At 38.2% G+C, this 25777-nt stretch overlaps 1 protein-coding gene across 1 annotated transcript in view; it reads left to right on the top strand.

Moving 5' to 3' along the window:
- Positions 1-1808: 1808 nt before the first annotated feature.
- LOC129200318 (RNA binding protein fox-1 homolog 1-like) overlaps positions 1809-25777 on the top strand; it is a gene marked incomplete at its 3' end in the record, with an annotated part of 64949 nt that continues 40980 nt past the window's right edge. The window contains 7 exon segments of the mRNA XM_054811645.1: positions 1809-1904; positions 4814-4996; positions 6051-6221; positions 8967-9020; positions 14574-14666; positions 16337-16397; positions 22249-22302. Coding sequence (XP_054667620.1) covers positions 1809-1904; positions 4814-4996; positions 6051-6221; positions 8967-9020; positions 14574-14666; positions 16337-16397; positions 22249-22302 — 712 coding nt within the window.

Consider the following 25777-nt stretch of genomic DNA (forward strand, 5'->3'; position numbering starts at 1 on the left):
TATCATTTCCACCTCCACACACTTCTGGTAGCTGATTTGATACTTTCAGTGATAAATATTAATACGATTCTATAGTTAGGCACTATTACGACCATAGCTATTTCATTTAAATTGCCTAACTCAAGAAGCTGGTTTCACGATGTTTGTTTCTCTGTGAGGTTAGATATATTTCCTCATTTTTTGTGTTAAATAGTTTCTCTTCGATATTTACGAGACGATTACAACACACAATGTTTTTGTTAAACTGGAGATATGTACGTATTGAATATGACTGGACACAGGTGAAGAGAAAAGTGAACTATAAAGAGAACTATCAACAAATAATAATAGCATGACACAGGGTCTTCAGATGGAGAGCAATAGTTGCTCTCTGAAATGCTAAATTAAAGTTGACACATGAAGACATATTTCTGCATAGACACATACGCATGCCTCACATGATTTTCTCTGAATGTTGTCCATACCTAAATTAAATTTCATCAAGATTAAACTTGTTTAGCTCATATATATCGATTGAGCTAGGAATTATTATGGAAAATTGAGCATCTCAATTCTGTATGAAGTGCCTGCAAATGCAATCAACAGTCGTTAAACGATTCAAGTCTCAGCAACTTATTTTAACATTTATAACATAAAATCGTGCTGGAAACTTGCAATTGCGTGCAGTTGTGTATTAATAAATATCCACAGCAAATTTTTTTTCCATAAATAAGATTTTGTAGCAGTGACTGTCATGTTATAGTCAATAGGATGCCAAAGTTTTCATCCTGTGGCTCCCTCCAGGCAATACTCATCAATAATCTGCTAAAATATGTAACTGTTTATTAGGGTTTTTAAATTAGAAATACATTCTCAGTGGAACCAGACAAAAAGTCATGCAGCAAATCAGTGGAAATGACCTTTCGGTGAAGATGACAAATGACATCTTAAACCTCAGAGCCTCAAACTAACCTGCTACAGTGCTGACTGACAGGCACAGGAGAAACGCCAATCTGTAGTAATTTTCGAGGGTGCTGGGAACCCGCGGTTACCGGTGATTTCTTACAGCACTAAGGGTCTGCATTACCAGTGCTTTTAGCTCCCAGTGCATTCGTAGCTTTACCTCTTGGTCTGCCTGTTTAGAAAAACAGCTTCTTTTAAAATCATTTGAACAGTCACAGGCTGGATTATTTATTTTTGGGGGCATTTACTGACACTCTGTAATAAACACTGTACCTGCAGGGTACATCGTGACCATACTGGACCACATTGTACTCACGTGTGGCTGTTGTGACCAATTACGTCGCAATAGAAGGGCGCAAAAGTGCCATAAAAAAATCCAAAATTGTGTTGAAAATTCATACCTGCAAAAACTATGTGCCGTAGAAAATAAAAATGTGAATCTTTATTGAGAAAAGCAGACAAGAAAGGAATTGTTCCCTTGTCATTTAAGGGGTGCCTTCTCCAAGGTCACAATTGTAGAAGAGGAGAGACCCTTAAAGGCCTCTGGATAACTGTTAGAGGAAAAAAATACTTCTTTGTTCAGAAAATTATCATGGACCTCCAACTGGTAAGATTCAGTGGATGAGAGCTTGAGTAGGCAACTGGAGGTGCAGTACCGAAGTCATGACTAATAGAGATGTCAGGTGATTTGATGCTTCCTGCAGCCAGACTGTCAATGGACCCTGCTATTGGGATGTGCTGGTGACAAGTTCTGCGACTGAACGTACAAAAGGCAACCAGGAGAGAGCTTCTCCTGGAGGGGATTTGAGCCAGGGTGGAGAAACGGATAGCTTATGCCAGGCTAGAGGGAACCTTTGAGAGTGAATATGAAGTGCAATTTTGGGAAGAAGAGTAAGAGAACCTTTCCCAACTGCCAGAAAAAGAGGTCAATCTCAAAGAAGGAAAAAACAAAGAATGTTCAGGTAAGTTAGGCGGTGGGGTTTTTTTGCAGTTAACTGTTTCTACTTGGCTCCATTCCAAGGTGTTTAAAGATTAAACTGATAATATTTTGAAGCCATTAGTGTCTGTTGCCTTGTGGAGAACGAGTAGAGGTACTGGAGAACTGGAGTAGAGTAGACATAATCTTGGTTTTTAAAGAGGAGGGAGAGGGTAGTGTTGGTTATATAGGCTAAAGGGATGTGCTGTCATCAGAGTTTCTGTCCTGGGAAAATACTGGAACGAGTAAATACATGCTGCATTTTTAGGGTCTGAAAGTACTAGAAGAATAGCCTTCAGCACGTGTTTGTCAAAAAGATAGTGTCTTTTACTTCTACAGTGGCCACGTGGACAATGGAAGAGCCTTGAACGTTATATTTTGCTTTTCATAAGGCTTTGACACTTTTACACAAGACGTGCGTTTTAAGCAGGCTGGGAAGTATGGTAAACATGCAACTGCGGTAGGCTGGTGGGACACGAGAAACTGTGTTCACAAGGCAGCTCACTATCAAAATGAGAAGCTTTATTAAAAGGAGTTCTGCAGGGATTTGTGGTGACTCAGTGCTTTTCAGTATTTTTGTTAACGATCTGAATGATGGAATAGAGCGTGTACTTAGTAAATTTGCAACAATACCAGGCTAGGAAGGGCTGCAAGGACAGGATTAGAATTCAAAGTAATCTTGATAAATTGTAGGTATCATCCGGAAAAATAAGATGCTATTCAAAAACATCAAATGGAAGGTGTTCACACAGCAGTAACAAACTGCATAAATACGGCATGGAAAATCACTGGTTAGAGAGCAGTTCCACAAACAAGATTACAATGGATTAGAGGTTGTATAGGAATTTACACTGCCATCTTCTATAGGAGAAAACTCAGTACACACACAGGGAAAAGCAAGGACCACCGGATAGCAGATATTTCCAGTGGTAAAATGTGTCGAATAGTTGGTTTACAAATTGTGACCTCTTCCCAAAGTTAAATTCATGACTTTATGATACATGAAGATAACCCTGATACAGCTTTGTACTCAAAAACTTAGGTCATATGTGAAAAAACACAGACTATACTCCTTTTTATGTAATTTCTGTTTAATGATAAGCCGTGGGGGGGTATTTAGTTATTTGTTTTGGGTATTTAGTTATTTGTTTTGCATGAAGCATACTAGTTTGCTTGACTGAGTCAGGAAAAGGGTGTTGAAAGAGACCAAACCCATAATAGATCAGTACTTGTACTGATTGCATACAAGACTGCAGGGACGTAGTGAGGCTAACGTTGTATGCTAACTTCAATTAATTTTTAAAGCAATATCAGACACTGGGCTTTAGATCCTCTAGCAATAAAAATATTCTCTTAAAATATATTATTTATGTGTAAGGTAAATTGCATCCTAGCTCTTTGAGTCCACAGGGCTTTGAAACTTTCCTTTTTGGGATTTTGCAAAACCCAGCCTTGCCCTCTGTCCTGCGTGTATTTTACCTCCTTGGTGTTACTTGGAAATTTCTGTATAAGCTTCACATTCCAGTTTCAATTTGCAGTTATCCTTCTCCAGATCTCCTAGGCACATCCCTAGATTCCTGGGTGATAATATGCTTTGTAAAGACACTGTTACATTGTCAAGCCTTTTAATACATTTTAAATGGTTTAGGTCTGTTAATTCTGCCACAGACTTCTTTAAGGGCATTCACAGGTATGAATCTTTGATGATAAAGACTTTCCGAAGTTTCTGGTTTTCAGTCCTCGCTGCCCAAACTCCGAGACATTCTTTGCTGAAACTGTAAATTTCAGGTTTCTGTGAACAAAAGTGCTAAAATCAAAAAGAAATACCCAGAAAACAACAGTACCTGGATTTACCCACTTCACCCATAATTTGTAGCTCCTTAATTTTAACATCATCTTCAGAAACCTCACTGGCTTTTTGTTGGCAATGTATGTGTTCAGCTTGGTACAGAAGTTGCTCCTAATGTTTTGGTATGCTAATAGTGCACGGTTCAACTCTCCTACTCCTTGTTTCTCATCATTTATATTAATACAATGAACAGAAATTACTTTTTCCAATTTGCATTTATACAGTATGCTGATTATATAATTTCTTCCTGGGGCACCCTTTGTTCCTGAAGCTAAACAGCACCTTCAGAATTTTTTAATTCTCTTCAGATTAATCTAATTGACCTTAAATTCTTCCAGTGTGGTGTATTTCAAGAGCTTCCAGTCCCTCACCCCCCACCTGCTCTCATATACCCAATTTCCTTTATATTTCTCTCCTTTTAAAGGCCTGAAGGTAGAAAGTAATCGCTGTGGTATCTGTGGATGGAACAGTTGCCTAAAATCTAAATTTTGAATTTTTGAGTTGGTTTTAGATAACAAGAGATTGGGATGGAGCATGTTTTTGTCTCTTAACAGCTATATACCGTGTTTACTATTTGAATCACTAGAACTTGTGCTGCTGCTGACTCAAGGGTTACACTTGAGCTGTTCCCAGTTCCTTGTTTGGATCATTTGAAAATCCTCCTTTAGTGCACCGAAAAGTTTGTATTTGTGTATGAGTATCGTCATATCCCGTGAAATGTAGACTCTGCGGATGAACTCATGCTTCTGCAGAAATGATTAAGGACCTTTATTTGTAAAGTGCTCTTAGCACAGAAGTATAGGCAATACAGGAAACTGTAGATGTTTGGACTTTGACTTTGAGAACATTTACATTTACTGGGGAAGGTAATGTTGAATTTAACTTGGTAGAATTAAATATACGTGTAGTTATTGCTGATGTAAATGTTGTATTCTGTTTGAGTTCTTTTGCTTCCTCCTTAACAGGCTTATTGGTACTAAAACTGTGTGGTAAGGTTTATTTTATTTAACCATTTTTATTTTGTTTAAACTGTTGTCTCTTAAAAGAAATTTGATACTAGCAGGGAATGGGAGATTTCTTCAACGTTTTTTGTTAATGAAAAATGTCAGAAAGACAAGCTGAACTGTAACATTAGAACACCAGAGAAAAGTAAATACTTGGAAGATGAATATGGTCAGAAGGAAGAGGAAGGACAGAGAAAACAGAAGACCAGTTGTAAGATGATCCTTGTAGTTTCAGTCAACTATTTTCTTTCCTCTTTTCTTCCAAATCCCCTCTACCAGTGTGAGAGAAAATAGCTATCCTGTTTTTACATACCTATGCCAGATCTTTTTCTAGTGAATGTATGCTGTACATGCAGTGATTAATTAGGCACTGTATGATAAAATTAAACAACACAGACCAGAAATCTCTAGAACATACTGACATACCAACATTGGGTAGTTTTACTTTTCGGATGGGCATTATGTTTATTCCTAATCTCTCTAGGGGTTTATAATTCTGTTTGTGAAGTTATAATACACAGCAATGTCCTTAAATTAAAAAATATCATTTTAAAACTAGGGAACAGTATCCCTGCAAGAAGTACCATGATATGATCTTATTTTGGTGAGAAAGAAAATCTTGTAAAACTTGGTTTCTGGGTCTCACTTCTGCGCCAGGCAACCTTCACCACTGATTATACTTGTGTTCCCTTTCGCAACGCAAGGCCTTTTCCCTGACGGTGACTATTTATCTGGACGGAATGACCCTCTAGTGCCCATTAGTACTGCTTATGAAATGGCAACTAGGATCTGATGTGTTACCTGCCTCCCGTGTAGAAGTCCCAGTGGCCTCTGAATGAGTGTACTAATCTTATTTGAAAGTGTAGAGCTTGCTACTGTTATTTGGACGTGGAGATTTGGTCTCTTCCATTGGCAAATGCTGATGAGGTTAAAGGGGTTTCAACAGTCTTATAATGTAGGGAGATATGCATTCATTATTTAAAAATAGCTAAGAAAACAAACAATAATCTCCTTCCTATTCTCCACTTTATTCCAAATATATGTTAAAATTATCACTGAAAACTTACACTGTTGAGACAGATACAGAAATGGATTTAATTTTCATGTATTTCAACTTCTGCTATTCTTCAGTACCTTTGAGCAGTAAATCCTGCTTCAATACTCCTTTTTAGGGTTGGGGTGGGTTGTTTTTTGGTTTTGGGTTTTTTTTTGGTTGTTGGGGTTTTTTTTAGAATTTAAGCCCACCACTTTATATTAAAAATGGCAGAAATACTTATAGCCTGCTTTATTTTGCTTTACCCTTTAGCAGACAGATGATGCAGCACAGACTGATGGCCAGCAACAGACACAATCTTCTGAAAACACAGAAAACAAATCACAGCCAAAACGGCTTCACGTCTCAAATATACCATTCAGATTCCGGGATCCAGATCTTAGACAAATGTTTGGTGTAAGTACTCATATTTTATTAATGCTTTTTTATATTTGCATTGTAATAGGTAGTTTATAGGCAACTATGAGAGGCGTATCTCTAATTTAGGCTATTTAACCATTTTCAGTAAAGATTCTCATTTAATTTATTTATAACCAAACAATTGATTCGCCAAAGTTGGGAAAAGAAATTCTACTGATTCTACTGTATGTGATAGAGATGGGTGTATTCTATGTATTGTGCTGGTTTATATTACATTCAAAAAAGCTACCTACATTGGCTTAAAATATGGAATGCATATATATTCCTGCTGTACACATGTGGATTTATATGCCTGTTTTTATTGATTTTGGAGAGCGTGATGTAAAATATTCTACGCTTGATCTCATGAGCAAGGGACTCAAATCTATAGAATGAAAGACATGGGCTGAATTTAAGCAGGAAGCCCCCACAGCTATTGTAGGTCTCTAAGCTTCTAAAGTTCTTGCCCGTATTTTTCTATGAGTCTCTCAATTTTTGCTTTTGTCTAGGCTATTAGCTACCTTCATGTGCACTGGCTGTGTTTTACACATCTCATCAGTGCCATCAATTCTAGGCTCAAAACCGTGAGAGGTTAGATCTGGTTTCTTCTCCCTGCTCCAAGAACTCTTAGGTTTATTTTGAAATGTCACTAAATAAAATCTAGAAATAGTACTTGATCAGCTATTAGAACCCAACTTTTCCAAGTTAGAACTCTTAAGTATTTGTGTTCCTCTTGCTTTCTTATTTCTGACTCGCTAAAATTTAATTCTCTCCCACGTTACGGTTTGTTGGACAGTGCAGCACCAAGTACTTCATGGCACTATACTTCTCTCAATCTTTCATGTTCAGTTCAGATTTTTAAGTTCTTCTAATGTCTTTGTATGTGGATTAAGACATTGTGTTTTTCAGTATTTATTTCTATGAAGTGAAGGAAACAGTCGCTGGAAAAAGAGTCCTGGTATAGTATTGGGAAATGAGAGTGACTGTTTTGCCATATCTGACTTGCTACAAGTAACCTCCCCTAAATGCAGCTTACAGCTCATCAGCAAAACATCAGAAGGCATAATAATTAACCCTCTAGAGAAAAATATGCAAATTTATTTAAATTAAACAAACCACTTAAAATAGATGGATTTTACTTGAAAGTACATTAAATGAAAGGATTTTTTTTTGAGGGATTGTAGTAATTTAGAAGTGAATAAAAACTACATTTCTTTTCAGTGTTTCTAAGTCTTAGGTCTCAGAAGACTAACACTAGAGAATGGCTGGAGTTTTCCAGCTTTAGAATGACAGTAAACTTTTAGCTTCTGAATTGATAGAAAAATGAAATTTTTGGAAGTGCGAGTTTAAATATCTGATATGAAATATGATAACGTTGCACCATGACCATGTTATACGCATAGCAGATGATCTTTTTACGTGGACATAAATACAGCAGAGGAGGATTGTTTAAACATTAAGTCAATGTCTGCTTATAGGCTAAAGTTGCAGTTAAAACATTAATTAGATGGTGAATACAAGAACATAAAATAAACCAAGGGATAACAAATGATGGTTGACTTTTCATAACTAAGTCGAAACACTTTAATAAGCTAGAGAAGGAATACTGTCCTTTCTGGCCTGTAATTGTTTCCTGTCTCTTAAAAGACTGGGGTATAGGCTCATTTCTGCAGTTCTTGGAGCTCTTGTTAGATTACTCTTCATGTGCCTGCCTCTAATTTCTGCTTTTTTGTTTAATATATTATGTCACTTATCGGTGTTAACACTGATCCATACTGCATGTTAATGCCATATGAAATAACAGAAATGACCCCCGATACATTACAGTGTCACATCACAAAATGTGTCATGTCAGAAAGTGTTCTAACTAAACCGTGCCCGAGTCAAACATTTATTCTCTTACTAAGACAAGTCCAATAGAGCCTTTTTGTTTGGGATGATTGTGAGTGCTGTTGTAAGGTCAATAGTAATAACAGTTGCTACTAATATTATAAAAAACCTGCAATTCTGAGCAAGGAAAAGTCCCCGACAAGTAAGTATCCATTCTAGTTTTCCAAATTCTACTCTAGTAAGACAAGAATTGCTTAGGGAGTAATGGCTATCCCTTTTCGGCAAGGGTGGAGATAAATCCTTGCTCCTTGAAGCCAGCAACAAAACTCCCAGCTGGTTTCATCTTAGCAAACTCCTTTACCTGTCCTGGAAAGCAGCTGCAAAAAGTCTTCTGAAAGAAAGGTTCTTCAGAGGGAAGGATGACCAGAGGGCAGCAATGTCCACGCGGCCGTTAATCCTGCCTTGTCGGTGATGTTTATTCCACTCCAAGCAACGTAACCCAGTAGCATATTACAGATGAAAAAACCGGTGATGGCAGCTGGACTGGATGGATCACGAGGAAGTAACCTACTATGTGCAAAGACAAAATAAATAAAAGAAATTTGGGACTTTCACTTCACTGTGATCACAGTTTAACGAGGATTTCTTCTTTGTCAGGTGGTTTCACTGAACTTAAACTTCATACGCGCATCTATGGAATGATAGTGACAAATATAATGATATGTACAATTTAGTTGTACTACTGATGTGGCTCCTCTTCAGTGTGTCTTTTTTGGTGCTTGACTATCTTTGATTTTATATTCTTTAACTTTTTAATGTGGTGCACCATTTTCTGAAACAAACATTTGTGCTGTATATGATAGAAGTGTTGAAGTTACCTTATTTTCATGTAACTTTTCTATTTCTTTGCAGCAATTTGGTAAAATCTTAGATGTTGAAATTATTTTTAATGAACGAGGCTCAAAGGTAAGCAGTTTAATTCACCCATGGAATTTTTTAATTTGTTTAAAATATTTATATGAGTAAAAGGAAACAACTGCACTGCTGTAAAAAATAATGTCTGAAATTCCGTGTTAGTGAAAACATCTTCTGAGCTGTCATTCAGTTTCCTAAGCAGCATGAAAATCATTGGACTCATTTTATATCTTTTAAAGGGGGTAATTTTAGCTACTCCAAACTGTCATCTGTTTTATGGGAAAGTTGATTTCTGCTGTCTCTATTCGTCAATGGTAATTATCTTGTTTATTTTATAAGATGAGTCCATACTTACAGATATTTGTAGGCAGGATTGTATTAGTACAGGTATTTTTTTTCCCCTATTGAAATGAAAGGTGATAATGATACCTAATAACTATCCTCTTTAGTAATTAGCTGAGAAAATATGTGATTGTTCCAGATTATCTAAGTGCAGATGTTTTCCTCTTTAGTTAAAGCTTCAGTACACCAACCCTTTGAAAACAATCTGTTTTAACATTTATTTGATTATAAGTATTCTTATTTTATTGCAACCATTTAATTTTTTCTGAAAATTACTTTGCCTTGAATGCATACTTCAATTTATTCAATATTTAAGAAATAAAGATAGAATGGCTATGACTGCATTAGTGGCCTTAGCTCGTGCAAAACTGTAGCCCAGTAGGCTTCACCTGTGATATCAGCTACATTATAAAGGTTTATGTGTATGTCATATGTGTGGTATCTCTTTCCTTTTCCTGCCACGTCAGACACACCAGAATGTTCATCCACCAGTGTTTCAGTCTTCCTGTAACATGCGTATGTGATTTATTATTAGCGATGGAATTCTTTTCCTGCTGTAGACGTGCTGTAATCTGTCATTTAAAAAGGATCAGATTACCATCAATCTGTCTTATATCAGATACATTTTAATTCTGTTAATTTTTCCCTTTACATGTTTGTATTTATATTCTAAGCTTAAAGCCATCATCTTTTTTTTTTTCTTCTCTAGATGGAATAGCTGAAATTTCCTGGTTTATATTCCAAAATTATTCTGACATTCCTTAATTAGTACCCTTGCCTGCTAGCCCAAACCCGACTGGAACATTTACCGCTTTTTCCGTAAACAACCAAAACGTATGGAATTTGGTGGCTTAGAATCTCCTACTCTGGCTGAAATTTATTACCGTTAAGTTGTGGCTGGTCCATAGTGTTTGCAAAAGACGTTGATTGTCCAGACCCTGCTCCTGCTGAGTACTGTTACAACTTTCAAAAGACATCCCCCGCTTGGCACCGCGGATTGGTTCTGCTGCAGCTGGAGTGGCACTGAGCACGCATCTCGTGGTGGTGCTGGTGGTGGTTCACACATTTGTTTAGCCATTGAACCTTACGCACGTAGGACTTTAACCACCACGTCTGCATCGCGCCGCATAAGTATAAAGCTTTTAAAAAGTATTTGGGTGATGGGGTTAGGAGGTATTTCTGAATTGAGGGTGGGGTTTTTAATAGTGATCTTACAGGAGTGAAAATATCCCGGTGCCTTGAGCTGAAAACAAGCCCCTAGAAAGGATTTCACAAGGAAGAGGTTTTGTGATGTCACTGCCTCAGTTACACACTTGGTGTTAGAGACCCTAAGACCTATTCTTATTAAATACTTCTACAGCATCCAGCGCTGAATTGGCGCATCCGAGCTGGCTCTGAGTAAGCTGCTGCAGGTACTTAAAGCAGTTCTGTGATGCATCTCATTGCTTGTGTGTGCTGCTTCTCCTCGTGATTAAAGTTATTTCAGGTATAGCTGCGTAGTATTTTGATTTGCAGAAGTACCCTTAACTTTCAATTAAATAAAAAGTTAAAAAACAGGTTAGGAATGAGAGGAACTTTTTTTTTTGTTGGGTTTTTTGTTTGTTTTTTGTTTAATCTGATCATTTCATGTCCATTCTGTAGGATTTAAGATGCACCAGATTAAAGTCCCATTCCTGGCAGTGCTTATCTATGTTTTCATAAAATCCCACTGCAACTGAAAGGACTACTAAGTGGTCTCAAACTGAGAACAGGTAAAAGAGTTTGCAGGATCAAAGTTCAAATTTGTTTCTAGCTGCAGTTTGGCATAAAAGAATTGCTAGAAATTTTTTTGTTTCTGCTTTTGTTTATTTGTTTTTATTCCAATAATTAATGTTTAAAAAGATTCTTGCAAAAACAACAGAAGCAGCTCATTTTCAGACTGTAATAGTTAAGAAAAATGGAATTGGATATTAAAAAAAAAATAAAGCTGCAGCACCACCGTACACTATAAAATGATTTTACAGAAGGAAGCCGCTCCATAAAAGAAACCCTAAAATAATACAAGTTTCATACTACAAGTTTCTGTTTGGGGGCATAACAGTAATTAAGGTAACTTTGCTAGAATTGTATGGCAACACTGGTGACTTTTGAAACTCTTCTTTTTATAAGAATTGCAAGAATTTCAGTATTGTTTTGGTGCAGATCTTTCTTCCAACCTGTGCTCAATAAACGAGGCTTACCTTTGCCAGTTCTTGAAGCTGTTGATTAAAGTAACGTTGAAAGCTGCTGGTAACTTGCCTTTCTCTGCATTTACCACTCATCTTGGAAGGCCAAGTTGAAATAGAGCTTCCGTTCCTGGGCGTATTTGAACGCTACTCTGCTATTTTAACACCGAAGCTGCAAAGGGCTTTTGTCTTGAGCATAATGGCAAGGCTGCAAAGATACAGGAACATCAACAAGCACCGTTTCTCTATGGCTGTAAATTAATGCTCTATACAGCTAGGTACTACAGATATACTTTCATAAATCTGTGCGTATATGTATTAATATATATCTAGTGTATATTATATTAAAATATATTCCTTCAAATAGGAAGAGCTCTAAAGCACATCCCAAATTGAAACGGAACCTTCTCACGTACTAACCTGGCTATTATTAAATCATTTGACAGAAATTTACCAGTTAATAAAATACATAGTACACTAAACTAAAGTAGCTGTCGAATCAGCCTCATGTAAAATTAATGTTAAGGTGTTTCTGTAGATAGTCGAACGTGTGATGAATGAATCTGTGTTCTGTGATTGAGTTTCTGTGAAGGCTAGGTAAGACTAAAGATTTGCATAAATAATAATTTAAATAGTGTTAATTATGAGAATGAGCACAACACAAGAAATTAAAAATTACAATGAGTATTCTTTTCAGAATCTTTGAAGTTCCTGTCTTATCTTGGCTTGTGGCCCCACTTCATATCTTTTTCTAATTTTTTATTATAACTAGATTTTTATCTTGCCCTTTAGTTGTTTGAAAAAAATTAACTGGTAGTGCTGTGAGCTGAGAAGACTGATTCAAAATTGTGACTAAACAACTCCCACCAAACGTTTGTGACTCTGAGAAGGGGCAGTTGTTCAGCAAGGAGGAGAGGGGGGGACCCAATGGAACTGGGGGGATCCGTGCTGCTGCATGGAGCTCGGCTCGTTGAACCGGCGGTTTCAGCCACGTCGTCTGCTGTGAAATTTTCTTAAAGGCATCTTCACTTAGGAGCTTTTCGTACAGAGCTTTTACAAGATGGGAGGAAGCAGTTGAAGAAGAAATAAAAGTTTAAAGTTGAGGAGGGGTTCAGGTCTAAGAAAAGCCTATGAAGGCACCTAACACATAGGGATCAGTACGGAGGAGGAGGAGTTACTTTCTCTCAACGCTCCTGGTGCTTTGGGGAAAAGAGAGTTACATCCTCGGCGTCTTGTGCCAAGCGAGGTCGTGCCTTTTGCTAAAGCTGTGCAGGATAGAGAGGAGAAAAACGTGTGGAGTCGGGTGGTTTGAGAATGACTTTGGCTTGAAGTGGAACCGCTGATAGAGCGCTTCTGAGCTCGGGCTCCAGTCTGTCTTTAAAGGAGGGGAAAAAAAAAGCAACAACGTGGTTAAGATACTTTGAAGAGAATGGAACATAAACTGCTACTGTATATAAATGTCACTTTCTGTGTTATAAACTGGCATAAATAAATGTGTTCTTTGAGTAGGTAAAATAACCCCCATATAATGATCCTGATAGTTTCTTAACTTTTTTTATCGGTTGTCGATTAATTGGTTTTGTAGTTCATATCCATTGTTTTTCTCAGTGCTTGGTGCCAGTTTTGCATTAGTTTCACATCTCTTCTCCTCTTTGTTTAAAATGTATAAATGAATGTATAAATATCTTCCCTTCCTTTTGTTTTTTCTTCCTTTTTTAAATTAATCACTATGTACATGATAGGTAGAACTGCAGGGAGTGGGTGAATAGTGATCACAAGTTAGCGAAAGGACTGGAGGATGAGGAGACGCGATGCATGGCTTATTGCTGAGGAACAGCACAGGGGAAAGCTTGAATTCAAAGTTCAAGCTAAAATAAGATTAAAGAAAAAGGTTGTAGTAGGACTTCAAATACGTGCAGCCATGCCTATACATAAAGCGGCCATATATATATATATATAAAAAAAACTTGCAAATGTTCCTTGTTATGAAACCCCAAGGACGTAGAACTTACTTGGCGGGGTAACTTTGGGAAAGCATGCAAAGGCATTGTAGTGCTACTGTAAGAGTTACTTCAAAGGGTTGGTGTATGTTTCTAAAATGTTCTTCAATGTCTGATTTTTGCAAAGATATCTACCATTGTAAACAGTGTTTAATTTAGCACAATAAAAAGCATTTTAGTAGGACTGGAAATGTTTATTTAGCCTGCTATTGCAAAGCAATTGTCAGCAGCAGAGTTTCGTATTTGCCGAGTATTCTCCCGTCCCACTAGCCCGGGACTCCGGAGTTCTGGCGGTTGCATGTTCGTTATGTGGACAGTACTATACAGCAGTAGTAAATGAACCAGTTAACTTCTTCAAACCGTTTGCATTTTTATTCCTTTATCCGAGTTTCTTTTTCTATTCACATCATGTGATTTTATTTGATCTGTTAATACAAGAAAGTTTATGCTTTGTTCTGAAAGTACTTTTGTTTTGTTGGTGGTTTTCTTTTCTTTTTTCTTTTATAAAAAAATAAGTAAAGGCTGTAGAGTTTGACAAAAGTTTAAGTTACCCTAGTGTTGCATGGGAACAATGTTTCTTACGATCACAACAGCATGATTAAGTAGGCAATGTTTTAGAGTATATTGACATTCAGTGTTGAATTTTGTGCACATGTTTTTTATTTCGTTATCTGCATGTCATTAAAATGTGGTTCATTTTCTTTTCTCATTAGTTCATTTTTTTCTATGTGAAGACACTGTAATTTATTTTAATTTCATTTTCTTATTGTTAGATTTATTTTCCTCTGTAGTGACATGTAGAAAGGTATTTTTGGTATCATTCTTTGAATTTCTCCGAGGGTATTATCTAACTGATGACAGAAAAAATTTGTTCACATTTGTCGCTTATTTATTGCACATCTCAATACAATTATAATTTTTCTAATTTGCATGTTACAGAAATGAAGCAAGGACAAGAAAATATTAAATTAAAGAGAGAGAACATAAGCAAACAAGTGGTCATTGACTGAAATAATAATGTGCATGTTGTTTTCCCCCCTTCTCCCTCCTGCATGCAGGGATTTGGTTTCGTAACTTTCGAAAATAGTGCTGATGCGGACAGGGCGAGGGAGAAATTACACGGCACCGTGGTAGAGGGCCGTAAAATCGAGGTGCATGTTCAAAATATTTTCCTTTTCATCTTTTTTATAAATGTCTGCTTCACTCTCATTTGTTGTTTCAGATGCATCATTGGTGTCTTCTGTGTGCTCCCCTTTCCCCTTCCCATTGTTTATATATATATTTATATATAAAGAGAGAGAATCTGGCCTTACTTGGGTTTTTTATTATTATTTCTTTTGTAATTATTATTATTATTATCATTATTGCTGAAAGGTGGATGACAGAATTGGAAAAAAAAAAATGAAGGCTTTAATATTTTGAAGTTATTATTTTGGATGTTTTGTAAATCAATGGGTGCAGTAGATTCCAAAAACCAGCCAACAAAAAAAAGAAAAAAAAAATTTGAGAACAACAAAAAAAAAGTGTGACAGACAAAACAAAAACAAACAAAAGGTTGGGTTTTTTTTTTGTTTTGTTTTGGTTTTTTTTTTCTGCAGGGTTGATGCGGGATCCACAGTGGCTTTCAAAAAATTCAGATTGGGAAAGAAGCATCCAAAAGATGTACAGGAAAAAGAAACAAAGTCAGACTAGAGACCGACCAATTTTAACATTTGATCTCTAATGAGACCGTCAGGCTGCTTTGGCTGGACGGCCTGAGCCATTCGTGTCTGTTAAAAACCCAGCACCCATGTGTGTTAGTACCACTGGATCCCCGTCAATACTGCCTCAGTCGTATTTGTTAGAATAAAAAAAATACCAATTGAAAATGCTGTCGTCTTTTGAGTAAGATGTTGCATATTTTGCCTTTTCATTTTCCCCCTTCGACGGTAGCGCTTAGGGCCCTCACCAAACTCTCAGTAACCATGGTAACTGTATACATACCCATGCTGGCGATGGTGCTGAATGGTAAGTGGAGAAGTCCATCTGCCGTTTCACGTATTTAGCGCTGATATACCACGTGAATTTTTTTGACTTGTTGTATTAAGTTTTCTTGATGCTACATTTTTTTCTATATTGGTACGCCTGTAATTGAGTGTACGTTTTAAGCAAGCCTGGGAGGCACTGATTGGATTGAGGATATGACTTCGTGCACATCTTACTCAGATTGTTAACTCCATATTGTGTTAAATAATGCACCCTCTTTTTATCCTTTTGTTAGCTGTGATTTTAAAGCTTGAATGATTTTGTTAATTCTTGCAATGAAAAAGGCTCTTGTTCCAAGTGTTGAATGCTAGATGTTGCTTTTCCAATGGTACTTCTCTTCTAAAGGGTTATGTTGCACACTGCTAAAATTCGTTTGTCCCTTTTTTTTGACATTTTCTTTGTTTCCTTGTACCTTGTCTCTTTCCCTTCTACTCCACTGCATGTTCCTTCATATAATCTTTTTTTCTGTTTTGAGTATTTATTGTATCAGTGTTATCATGGAATACAAGCATGCTCTTAAGTCTTAAATTATGCAGTACCTTTTAATTTGCTTTTAATGTCTTTTTATTAAAGTTTAAATGATATGATGTTGCTTTATTGAAATGATTCGTAAGTTAAAATGGTTATGAAAGTAAATGTAATTATAAATAGTATGATTTTGTTATGCACCTGTTGCCTTCTATAAATTAAATTGCATTTTATTTTTACATGACTAATAGCAGTAATAATGCATGCACTTAATAGTAACGTGGACCCTCCCTGTAACCTCTTCTAATCCAGTGTTCTATGTGCTTAGGTAAATAACGCAACAGCACGTGTAATGACAAATAAAAAGACCGTCAACCCTTACACGAATGGTAAGTGCATGAGATCTCGGTGCCTCGTTTTAATGTCGGTGCATGTGGAATCTCGCTCTTCGGCTGAATGGGTGGGCTCAGCTACTCATCAGGTGTCACAGCCCGCACCTCCTGCGTCGCCTTGGGCTCAGGCTTTGTCCGGTGACCTAAAACACGAGGTGGCTGGGCACAAATTCTGTCAGTGTGGAGTTCAGCTCGTTCACAGCCCTGTGTGCATCGCATGCATCGTTTTGCCTGATTGGAATCTGAGTGTTTAACCACGGTGGCTTTTGTATAGGAAAACATACCTGAAAGGAAGGCGTTATTGTCTTCTGGCTTTCTGCAGTGTTAATGTTGCGATGAAGGAACTAATCGGAGGATTCAGTTTTGCTTGCATGATGGAGGTAGGGCGACCAGCAAGAAGAATGTCTCTGTCAGGCATGAGATACTTTTTAGTGCCGAGACACGCATCTAGTCAAAGATAATTTTCTGTGCCTTCCACAATTTGTTAGAAGGAAAGGGCAAGCTGTAATTGGATGCTGCTTCCAGCTTTTATTCCTTGGAAAAAAATCTAAATTCTAAGCTATCTACAAAAAATTCATTCTAATACTGACCTAAGTTGGTATAATGTTGTACGTTAATGAAAGAAAAATAATCCATCGATATTTGAGGGGTTTGGAAGCCATGCATTTTAAAAATGTTTCCTTTGGCAGTGTTTGGTCTCATGTGCTTGAGTTGTTTGCGTTTGCTAGTTCAGGAAATTCTAACAAGTTCCTAACTGAACGTCAAACAATAATGCATCAAATGAAGTTATTTGCACTTATGTCTTCCACTTTTACTAGGCGGTGTTGTTATAATTATTTGCTTTGGAATTTAATTTAGTTTTCCCCACCCAGCAGAAAGCAGATGAAGTCTGTTCGTCCAGCAGTAAAGGTTTCGACAGATAGATTAGACTCTTTTCCATTTTAAAATATAGGGAATCTTATTTTCTATATCTGAGGTCTCGTTAGTGAGGTTTTACTAAAACCCAGGGCAAACAGTGACTTTATTTTTTAATGAGAGAGTCATAATTTTTTCCTACCACAGTAAAAATACAATATAGTGATAGTTTTCATTTGATATGTGATAATTGAGTTAGTTAAAATGATGCGGAGAAGAAGAGTCTGAAATCCCTCATGCTTTCTCAGAAACTTTCTCCCTCATTTTGCATGTAAATGTGGAACTTGGGGCAAATGATGCAGATGGGAAAATCTCCTTCATTTTTACTGGCTTTAAAACATCTCAGTGAATCTAGCGAAAGAGACTTGAAGCTCGGCTGGGTCACATAACAAGATTTTGTTGCGATGAGGAGCTAAATTAACTATATGCATATGATGCTATGAACTCTGTCTGCTATATTGTCATGGTAAAAGGGTAAAAGTAGTTTTGTTACAAGTGATTGTGTGTATTTTGTATTCATATTATCCTAAGGCTACAAAACTGTTAATTAGCAAATAACACGTTACATATCAGCACATCCACTGCTGAAGGAAGGCAATGATGGAAATAGAGACGTGAGATTTTTAGGAGTCTGGTTTTGGAGGAGTTTCACCTCCGTCCCCTGCGCTGCAGGATTACTTAGGTCACATGTTAGTATTTCTTAACATCCAAAACCAGAATGATGAAAGTCTGCTGTTAAGTGTTTCCTACTTGGGAGTGTTTTGTCTGTCATTTTCCATCCTGTTCCATCTGGACCAGATCTCACCAAAAGCATGAAACATCCTGTTCAGCGGATAAAACTTAGCATTGATGTTCGTGAATCCATACATCCAAGGCGTTGCATGTAGGATGTTCTTTTGCACACCTTTTGATGGATATCTACCAAGATGAACTGTGGTTGTAGTTCATACATTTTGATTTGGTTTTTTACTTTATTGTTTATGTCGGAGGTCCCCTAAAGTAAACACACAAGAAGAATCGTGTTCTCCTTGCATAATCATTACCAGCGACAAGGAATGAAGTGCAGACATACAAGAAGCTTCATTTAGTTTCATCAGTGCTTGTATTATCAGTCATCCAGACATTGTATGATTTTAGTTCTTTGTCATTTTGTCAGGAATTAACCAGTGCTACAGGTGATCATTAAAGATTATTGTCGTCTAAAGTAAAGGTCTCATCTTTTAAATAAAACATAAGGCTAGTTTTCCTGTGTTCTTCTGTGAGCATATCCACATTTGCAAGATGCTTCTGATGCAGACAGCCGGAAACTTTTTGTTTGCACATGCCTATCTCTTCAGAACCACCTCTTTTTTAATGTGTGGCTTTATTTTTCAAAGAGTATGTGGTGACTGACATGTTATTGGCAGGTATTCAAAACGTAGTTGGGGCACATGTTGTATTTTATGAAAACATCAGGCACTAATATTTATTGTAATTTAAAAATAGAATACACTCTGTTTTGTCTTTCATTCCTGAATACTGCTGGTTGTTTGATAACAGGGCTCGTGTTGTAAACATGATTGCAAAAGTCAGTAGATTTTAAAGCACAGAAACCTAGACTTTTTTTTTTTTAATATATGCAGCTTCATTCAAATAAGTGGTTTACTTTTGTGTCCTAGGTGGTTTTTGAAATAAGTATGCTTTCCAGAGACTTTTGATGATTCCCAAAATGAGCAATAAATAAATGCTCAGTTTTAGGAGAGGTTCTTTTGTGCAAATTTGTTATCAGACAGGATGATTTTGATGGCTCACCTCATGTGCTATGGAGATAGAACTGCCTTTTCTTTGCAAATAAATTCAGTGTCAGGAGTTCTGCTTGTTGGCAAAAATACTTCTGAGACATTTTTAGATGTCCCAACCTATCCTGTTTAGTTATACTTTCTCTGAGTGCCCATATTGCAATCCTGGACGCTCATCCCGGCGTTGCAGGGAATAGAGAATGATGTGCGAGTAGAATCAGAGAACTGCAGCGATGAATGAGGAACATCAAACAGAGATCAGCAGAGGGATAAAAGTTTTAAAGTTTTGTACTTGCAGTGCCTTGCATTTGAGCCTTCTGTTGATCTAAATTTAGATTGAAAATCACAGCTAGTGACTATTACCACAGTTAAATTCCCTCCCCCTCCCCTTTCCTCCCCGCTCCGTATGCCGCCAGGAGGACAGCAAACGGCGTGGCAGGGCTTCTTTCCCACCAAGCATTCCTCCGGCCACGGGTGCCTGTCTGGCCTGTGAAGTGACAGTGACCCTCTCTGCGTTGCTCTGCCCCACTGGGTACCAGAGCTCGTTACCCTGCGCAGTCCGATCACGTCCTCGCCTTCGGCGTGCTTCACGTGCGTTTCTTTGGCTGACCAACAGGGTGGGGGTTTGGGCAGGCAGAGGGCTTGTTTGTTTCCTTGTTCGGTTTTTAAGTTTTGAGCTTTTGTAGTTTCAGCTTGAGGAGATTAATATTGTGACAGTAAGAAAAATGCACAAAATTACACCCACCGCAGAGAATGTGCCTCCTCCAGCTGCTGAAGTAGGGTTACTCGGCAGCTGCTCGCTCGCATACGCCAGCTACTCTCACAGCTGATTAACCCCCACAGCTACGGGCCAGCACGTTGCTCGCCGACAAGATAAAGTTAATTACTGTTATTTTCACGGTGAATGAAGTATTTCCTGTATAAGCTGCAAAAAGTTAGGCGAGACAGCCGTCACTGAGAGAGAGGTAAGGAACTGAAATAGGAGAGCGGCTTTCAGCTGTGAAGAGCAATCTGCGTCCCCCAAGATTTTCTCTTTCCCTTAGACAAACTGTGGCACCGGTAGTGTAACTTAGAGCCGAGAGGTGTCTGTCAGCTTCTTTGACGGCAAAAGCTGACAGATCTGAAATTCGGTCCAATCTTTCATCTTGAATGGTGTTGATCAGTGGTCTTTTGAGGAAGTACTGAATTTGAAATATTAAATGTTCCCTAAGCTATAAAAAGTTAGATTTTTTTACTGAAAGTCTCAAAAATGGAATGATTTGCTATCACATAAAATTTGGCTAAAAGTATTTGTTATACCGTGCCATTCCTAAATATAATCCTGTAGTATGTAAAACCGAAGGGTCAGGTAAAATCCCTGTGATATTTTCAGGAACAAAGTCATCTTAGCCCTCCTTGGTTGGCCGTTTTGCAGCTTCCACAGTCACCTTGTAGGTACATATAGCAGCTGCAGTTACTTCCGCAGAGCAGGTTGCATGCAGTGCTGCTCTTTGCTCTGCACTTACTAATGAGTTGCATTTCAAAACCACCCCTCACCTCTGTTACTGAACAGTTAATTACTGGTAAATGGTTACTGTGCATCAGGTAGAGATAGCAGGATCTGTAAAGGGTAGGAATAGTTTTCTTTTGTGTTGTTATTACGGAGATTTTTGTATTACACTTTTTCAGCATCATGGTTTTACGGTCGTGTAATGCGCTTACGCATTACATGATGTGGCCAAGGCAGAAACAAGCCTCAATACAGTTTGCATTTAAATTCTTCGAATCTTGGCTCTTCTGATTTTGAAAAGCTTTGTTGTCCCTGTCTTGATTGTATTTTGTTTCCAGCAGCATAGTTATAGGATCTATTTAAAGTACCACAGTTCTTCAGTTTAAAAGATGCTTTTCCGCAGGAGTTTTTCTTTATTCCCATTTACAAATGGTGCTTCCCACTCCTCTAATTCAAATGCGCTTTTGGAAACCCCCTAATTTTTCAGTCCCAGTAGTTCAACTAATTGTTTAAACACTTTTTTTTAAAAAACAAAAAACAAAAAAAAAGGGCATATAGCTTGGGGGGATGTTCTGTGGAGTTTGGAGTTAACTGGGAGTGGACCCACCTGTGGCTGAGCAAAGCTCAATGATAATCTGTGCTTTACCACGGCTGAGAACGCTAATGAGTTTGCCAGTGTTTTCTCCTGCTGTTCCCTTACCCTTCCCTTCAGCATCGCCATCTTTAGCGCCGCGCAGCCAGCCCGCGCGCTCCAGGCTTACCTGAAATAACGCGTTGGGCGGAAGGACCCGACAGGGGTTACTGGGGGTTTGGCCAGAACACACGACACAGACTGGCTGTCGGTTCTGTGCCGCGGGAGGACGGTGATCGTTTCAAAGGCAGCGGCTGCGTTTGCACCACTGAAGAGCTTTGCAGGATGTGACCGCAGGATCTTCTTACGTGCCAGCTGCTCTGCAGCAGTACGCCAACAGCGTCTCTCGGCCGTAAATGCCGGCGGGACGGTCGCTTTTGGGACGGGCCTGCGATTGTCCTCTTTCAGGGCAGAGAGTCTGGGCTACAAATGCAAATGGGAAAAAAGTCTCTAGCGTTTGCCTGGGGTCCCCCCAAATCTCTCTTGTGTCCCAACGGGCATTTCCCTGCAGTGTCTGCGTTTTCATTTTTCCCAGAGTAGAATCAAAGCGCTCAGATTATTTGATCGCCTTGTAACCTACAGTACCGCATGCTTTTTAGAAACATTTCTGTCCAGCCACTGAACTGTTTTGGCCTCTCTGGCTTGAAACCGGAGAGTTAAAGCCATGACAAAGAACTGGTCTGCTCTGGTACTACATGATACAGGGATGCTGGAACTAGTTCTGACTTAATCCATAACTTAAGGGAATCAGTCCATGGCACCTGTGCACCGCAGCCAAGGTAGTTCACCTCATAATTTGCTCCTGTGCTACATGTCCAGAGAATGCCTTGCTTCATTACCTATTTCCATACTTCAGAGTCCGATATTAAAGATCAGTAATCTAAGATGCTGATACAACTTTCATTAAAATGACCTTTTTTGAAGCCATTTTATCTGTATACCTCTATACAAAAATAAAATTAAAAAATAACAATTATTATTATTATCATCACTAATTGCAATATTAACTCAGTTATGTTTTTATGTTTGCTGCAGGCTGGAAATTAAATCCAGTTGTTGGTGCAGTTTATAGTCCAGAATTCTATGCAGGTAAGGATTATGCTATAGTTGTCCATGCCATATTTTATTTTAATATTCTTTAAAACATGCAAAAGTACAGAATATATGTTTGGTATGAGGTTTGGTTTCTTTGTTTGATTCACATTATCTGCAAGTCATTTACAGATTTGTGATGCAGGATTTTAGCAGTTACCTGGGCATACTAAAGTTTATATAGAAGATATATGAATACCTTTTTATTGGAAAGTAGATAGTATAACATGAAATGTACTGCAATATCCCAGTCTTACATGGGATTTTATGTATATTTTTTTATTTATATTTTATTTTATGTTTCAGTAGTCACTTTCCTCCAGGAATTATTTAAGCCCTGTGAGCAACAACAACAACAAAATATATCTATAAATATATATTTTATGCATATATGTGTACATAGACACCCATAAGTATAGAACATCTGTTCATAATTTTTTTCTTGAACATTTTTCTTTAGATTTTATATTTAGTTTTTCAGTTTCTTAAAATTTCTGTATTTAAAGCAATATAATCTCCTGAGTCTTCACTGAGATGGAATTCTGATCCTGGTTACAATTTGGGATTAATGAGATACAGGTTTTTTTCTCCTTGAACTAAGTCATGGCTAGCAACAGTTTCTAAATGTGTTTTAGCAACAGTATTGATAACAAACATGGTTGTACTCCAAACCCCAGTTGATTTCAGAGGAATTTGAATCCCCCCCATAACCATAATCACTAGCAAGTCCAAAAAAGCAATTTTTTTGAAAGCTAATAATTTACATCTAAGACAGAAATAACCACTGTAACTCCAGATGTTTCTGATAGGTAATCAAGCTGCCTTCCTTTCTTAGGTTCACAATGGTGTATGAGTCTTCCATGGCTTTCATGGGAAACTCTGGGAATTTTTTAGTTTTCCATTTGGATCTGTCTGGGTGTGTGTATACTGGATACAAATACCTAATCATGTTCTTTTTTTTGGGGGGAAAAAAAAAACAAACCAAACCCCAAAATATTTATCCATTGTCACACACTTAGGTAATTGAAAATAAAGAGGTAGTTGTGAAATACATTCTTTACAGCAAGTAGAGAACAGATAGTAGGACAGCATTTTTCACAGGAGGTGGTTAAGCATGAGAAGAGGTTGCCCACAGAAGCCAAGGAATCTTCCTTCATTCATGGAGATACTGGAGCCTCCACCAGACAAACCTGAAAAACTTGTTAGTTCAGGGGACTTCAAGAGATAAAAATTGTGAAATAGGACTATTGTTACAAACAGATATTTATTTTTAAAAAGCTGCCTGCAATACATCCAGTGCCATATACTAAGATAGATAAAATTGTTCCATTTAGGGTATTGTGTTATAAAAGTGGCACAGTGTAATAAAAACATGTGGTGGGTTGAGCCTGACTGGGGCCAGGTGCCCACCAGAGCCGCTCTCTCACTCCCCTCATTCACTAAACAGGGGAGAAAAGGCATAACGAAATGCTTGCAGGTCGAGATAAGGACAGGGAGAGATCACTCACTAATTGTTGTCACGAGCAAAACAGACCAAACTTAGAGAGGGAATTCATCTAATTTATTACTAGGCAAAAACAGAGTAGAGGAATGAGAAAATAAAATCAACTCTTAAAACACTTCCCCCCACCCCTCCCATCTTCCTGGGCTCAACTTCACTCCCGGCTTCAACCTTCCCCCCCTCAGCGGCACAGAGGGACGGGGAGTGGGGGTTACGGTCAGTTCATCTCACGGTGTTTCTGCCGCTTCTTCATCCTCAGGGGGAGGACTCCTCTCATCGTTCCCCTGCTCCAGCATGGAGTCCCTCTCACGGGGTGCAGACCTTCAGGAGCAAACTGCTCCAGCGTGGGGTCCCCCACGGGGTCACAAGTCCTGCCAGCAAACCTGCCCTGGCGTGGGCTCCCCTCTTCACGGGTCCACCGGTCCGGCCAGGAACTTGCTCCAGCATGGGCTTCCCACGGGCCGCAGCCTCCTTCAGGTGCCTCCACCTGCTCCGGCGTGGGGTCCTCCACGGGCTGCAGGTGGAATCGCTACACCCCCCCATCCTTCCTCCATGGGCTGCAGGGGGACAGCCTGCTTCACCATGGCCTTCACCACGGGCTGCAGGGGGATCTCTGCTCCGGCGCCTGGAGCTCCTCCTCCCCCTCCATCTGCACTGACCTTGGTGTCTGCAGAGTTTCTTACATCTTCTCACTCCTCTCTCCGGCTGCAAAAGCTCTCTCCCTCCAAGTGTTTTTCTACTTCTTAAATATGTTATCACAGAGGCGCTGATTGGCTTGGCCTTGGCCAGCGGCGGGTCCGTCTTGGAGCCGGCTGGCATTGGCTCTGTCAGACACAGGGGGAGCTTCTAGCAGCTTCTCACAGAAGCCACCCCTGTAGCCCCCCCGCCACCAAAACCTTGCCACGCAAACCCAACACAAAACACTAACTTGGCATTCATGGAATTGCAGTATTTAGCGTAGGCAGAATTTATTTCCTTCCTTGATGTATGCCTACATTGAAAACAGGAATTTAACATTGATCTCGTTTGAGTAGTTAGTGAACCAACCCTGAACCTGCATAAATTAGAAAGTCAGAGTTATTAGTCATTTTATATAAATGACTTTGTGTTAATGACAAATATAATAATATTCCCATAGTACAGTAATCAATTTTCTAATACGTATGCAGAATTAACAATCTGACTTATAATTGTCTCATGAAGTAGGGCATGAAGAGTTCACATAGTTTGTAAATTAAAATCAATATTTTCAATCTCTCCTGAAGGTAATTTTCCTAATTTACTGGACTTTTCCCTAACATTTATTTTGTCTTTTAATTATAAAATGGCAGGTTATTGATTTTTTTGTATAACCTCCTAAAGTCCCAAGTGCATTTTTATTGCCAACACAAGGGAGGTGTTTGCCCTTCTTAATGAGAATCTTTAATTACCATTAGAAGAGTATTAATTTAATTTTATGAATTATGGCATGCACTTCACCACACCTATGCAGAAAGTTCTATCAAGATACTTCATGTGTTTGGGATTTTTTTTATGTTTATACGTGCAAGCAGTTTTGGTTTTTATAAATGTGTATCAAGTGCATATTTTCTATATTGACTAAAAGATAATTTTTTTCTCAGACATTTAAACTTTCTTTTAAGCAATTTAGTTAAAAAAAAAAAAAGCACTCTGTGCAGATCTCTTAAAGTCATTAGAAAATGAAACAGTAAAAGAGCAATGCGGTTCTTGCATGCCATAATAGGATACTGCGACATATCGTTCCTTTTGTGTCTACCCCCACCACCTTACATGGAGAAGAAGCAATTGCACTTTTGAAGATCATAAAATTATAAATGCGATTTTCAAGACAAAGTTCTAGTTATTTGGTTTAATTATTGTCTCCAATAATGTCATGTTAAAATCGTACCAACTCTTTCATAGTCACTGCCAGAAGTTCCTTTAGCCCCTAATAAATGATGAAAAATTTGG

The sequence above is a fragment of the Grus americana genome, unplaced genomic scaffold, assembly GCF_028858705.1.
Source record: "Grus americana isolate bGruAme1 unplaced genomic scaffold, bGruAme1.mat H_46, whole genome shotgun sequence".
Classification (NCBI taxonomy): Eukaryota; Metazoa; Chordata; class Aves; order Gruiformes; family Gruidae; genus Grus; species Grus americana.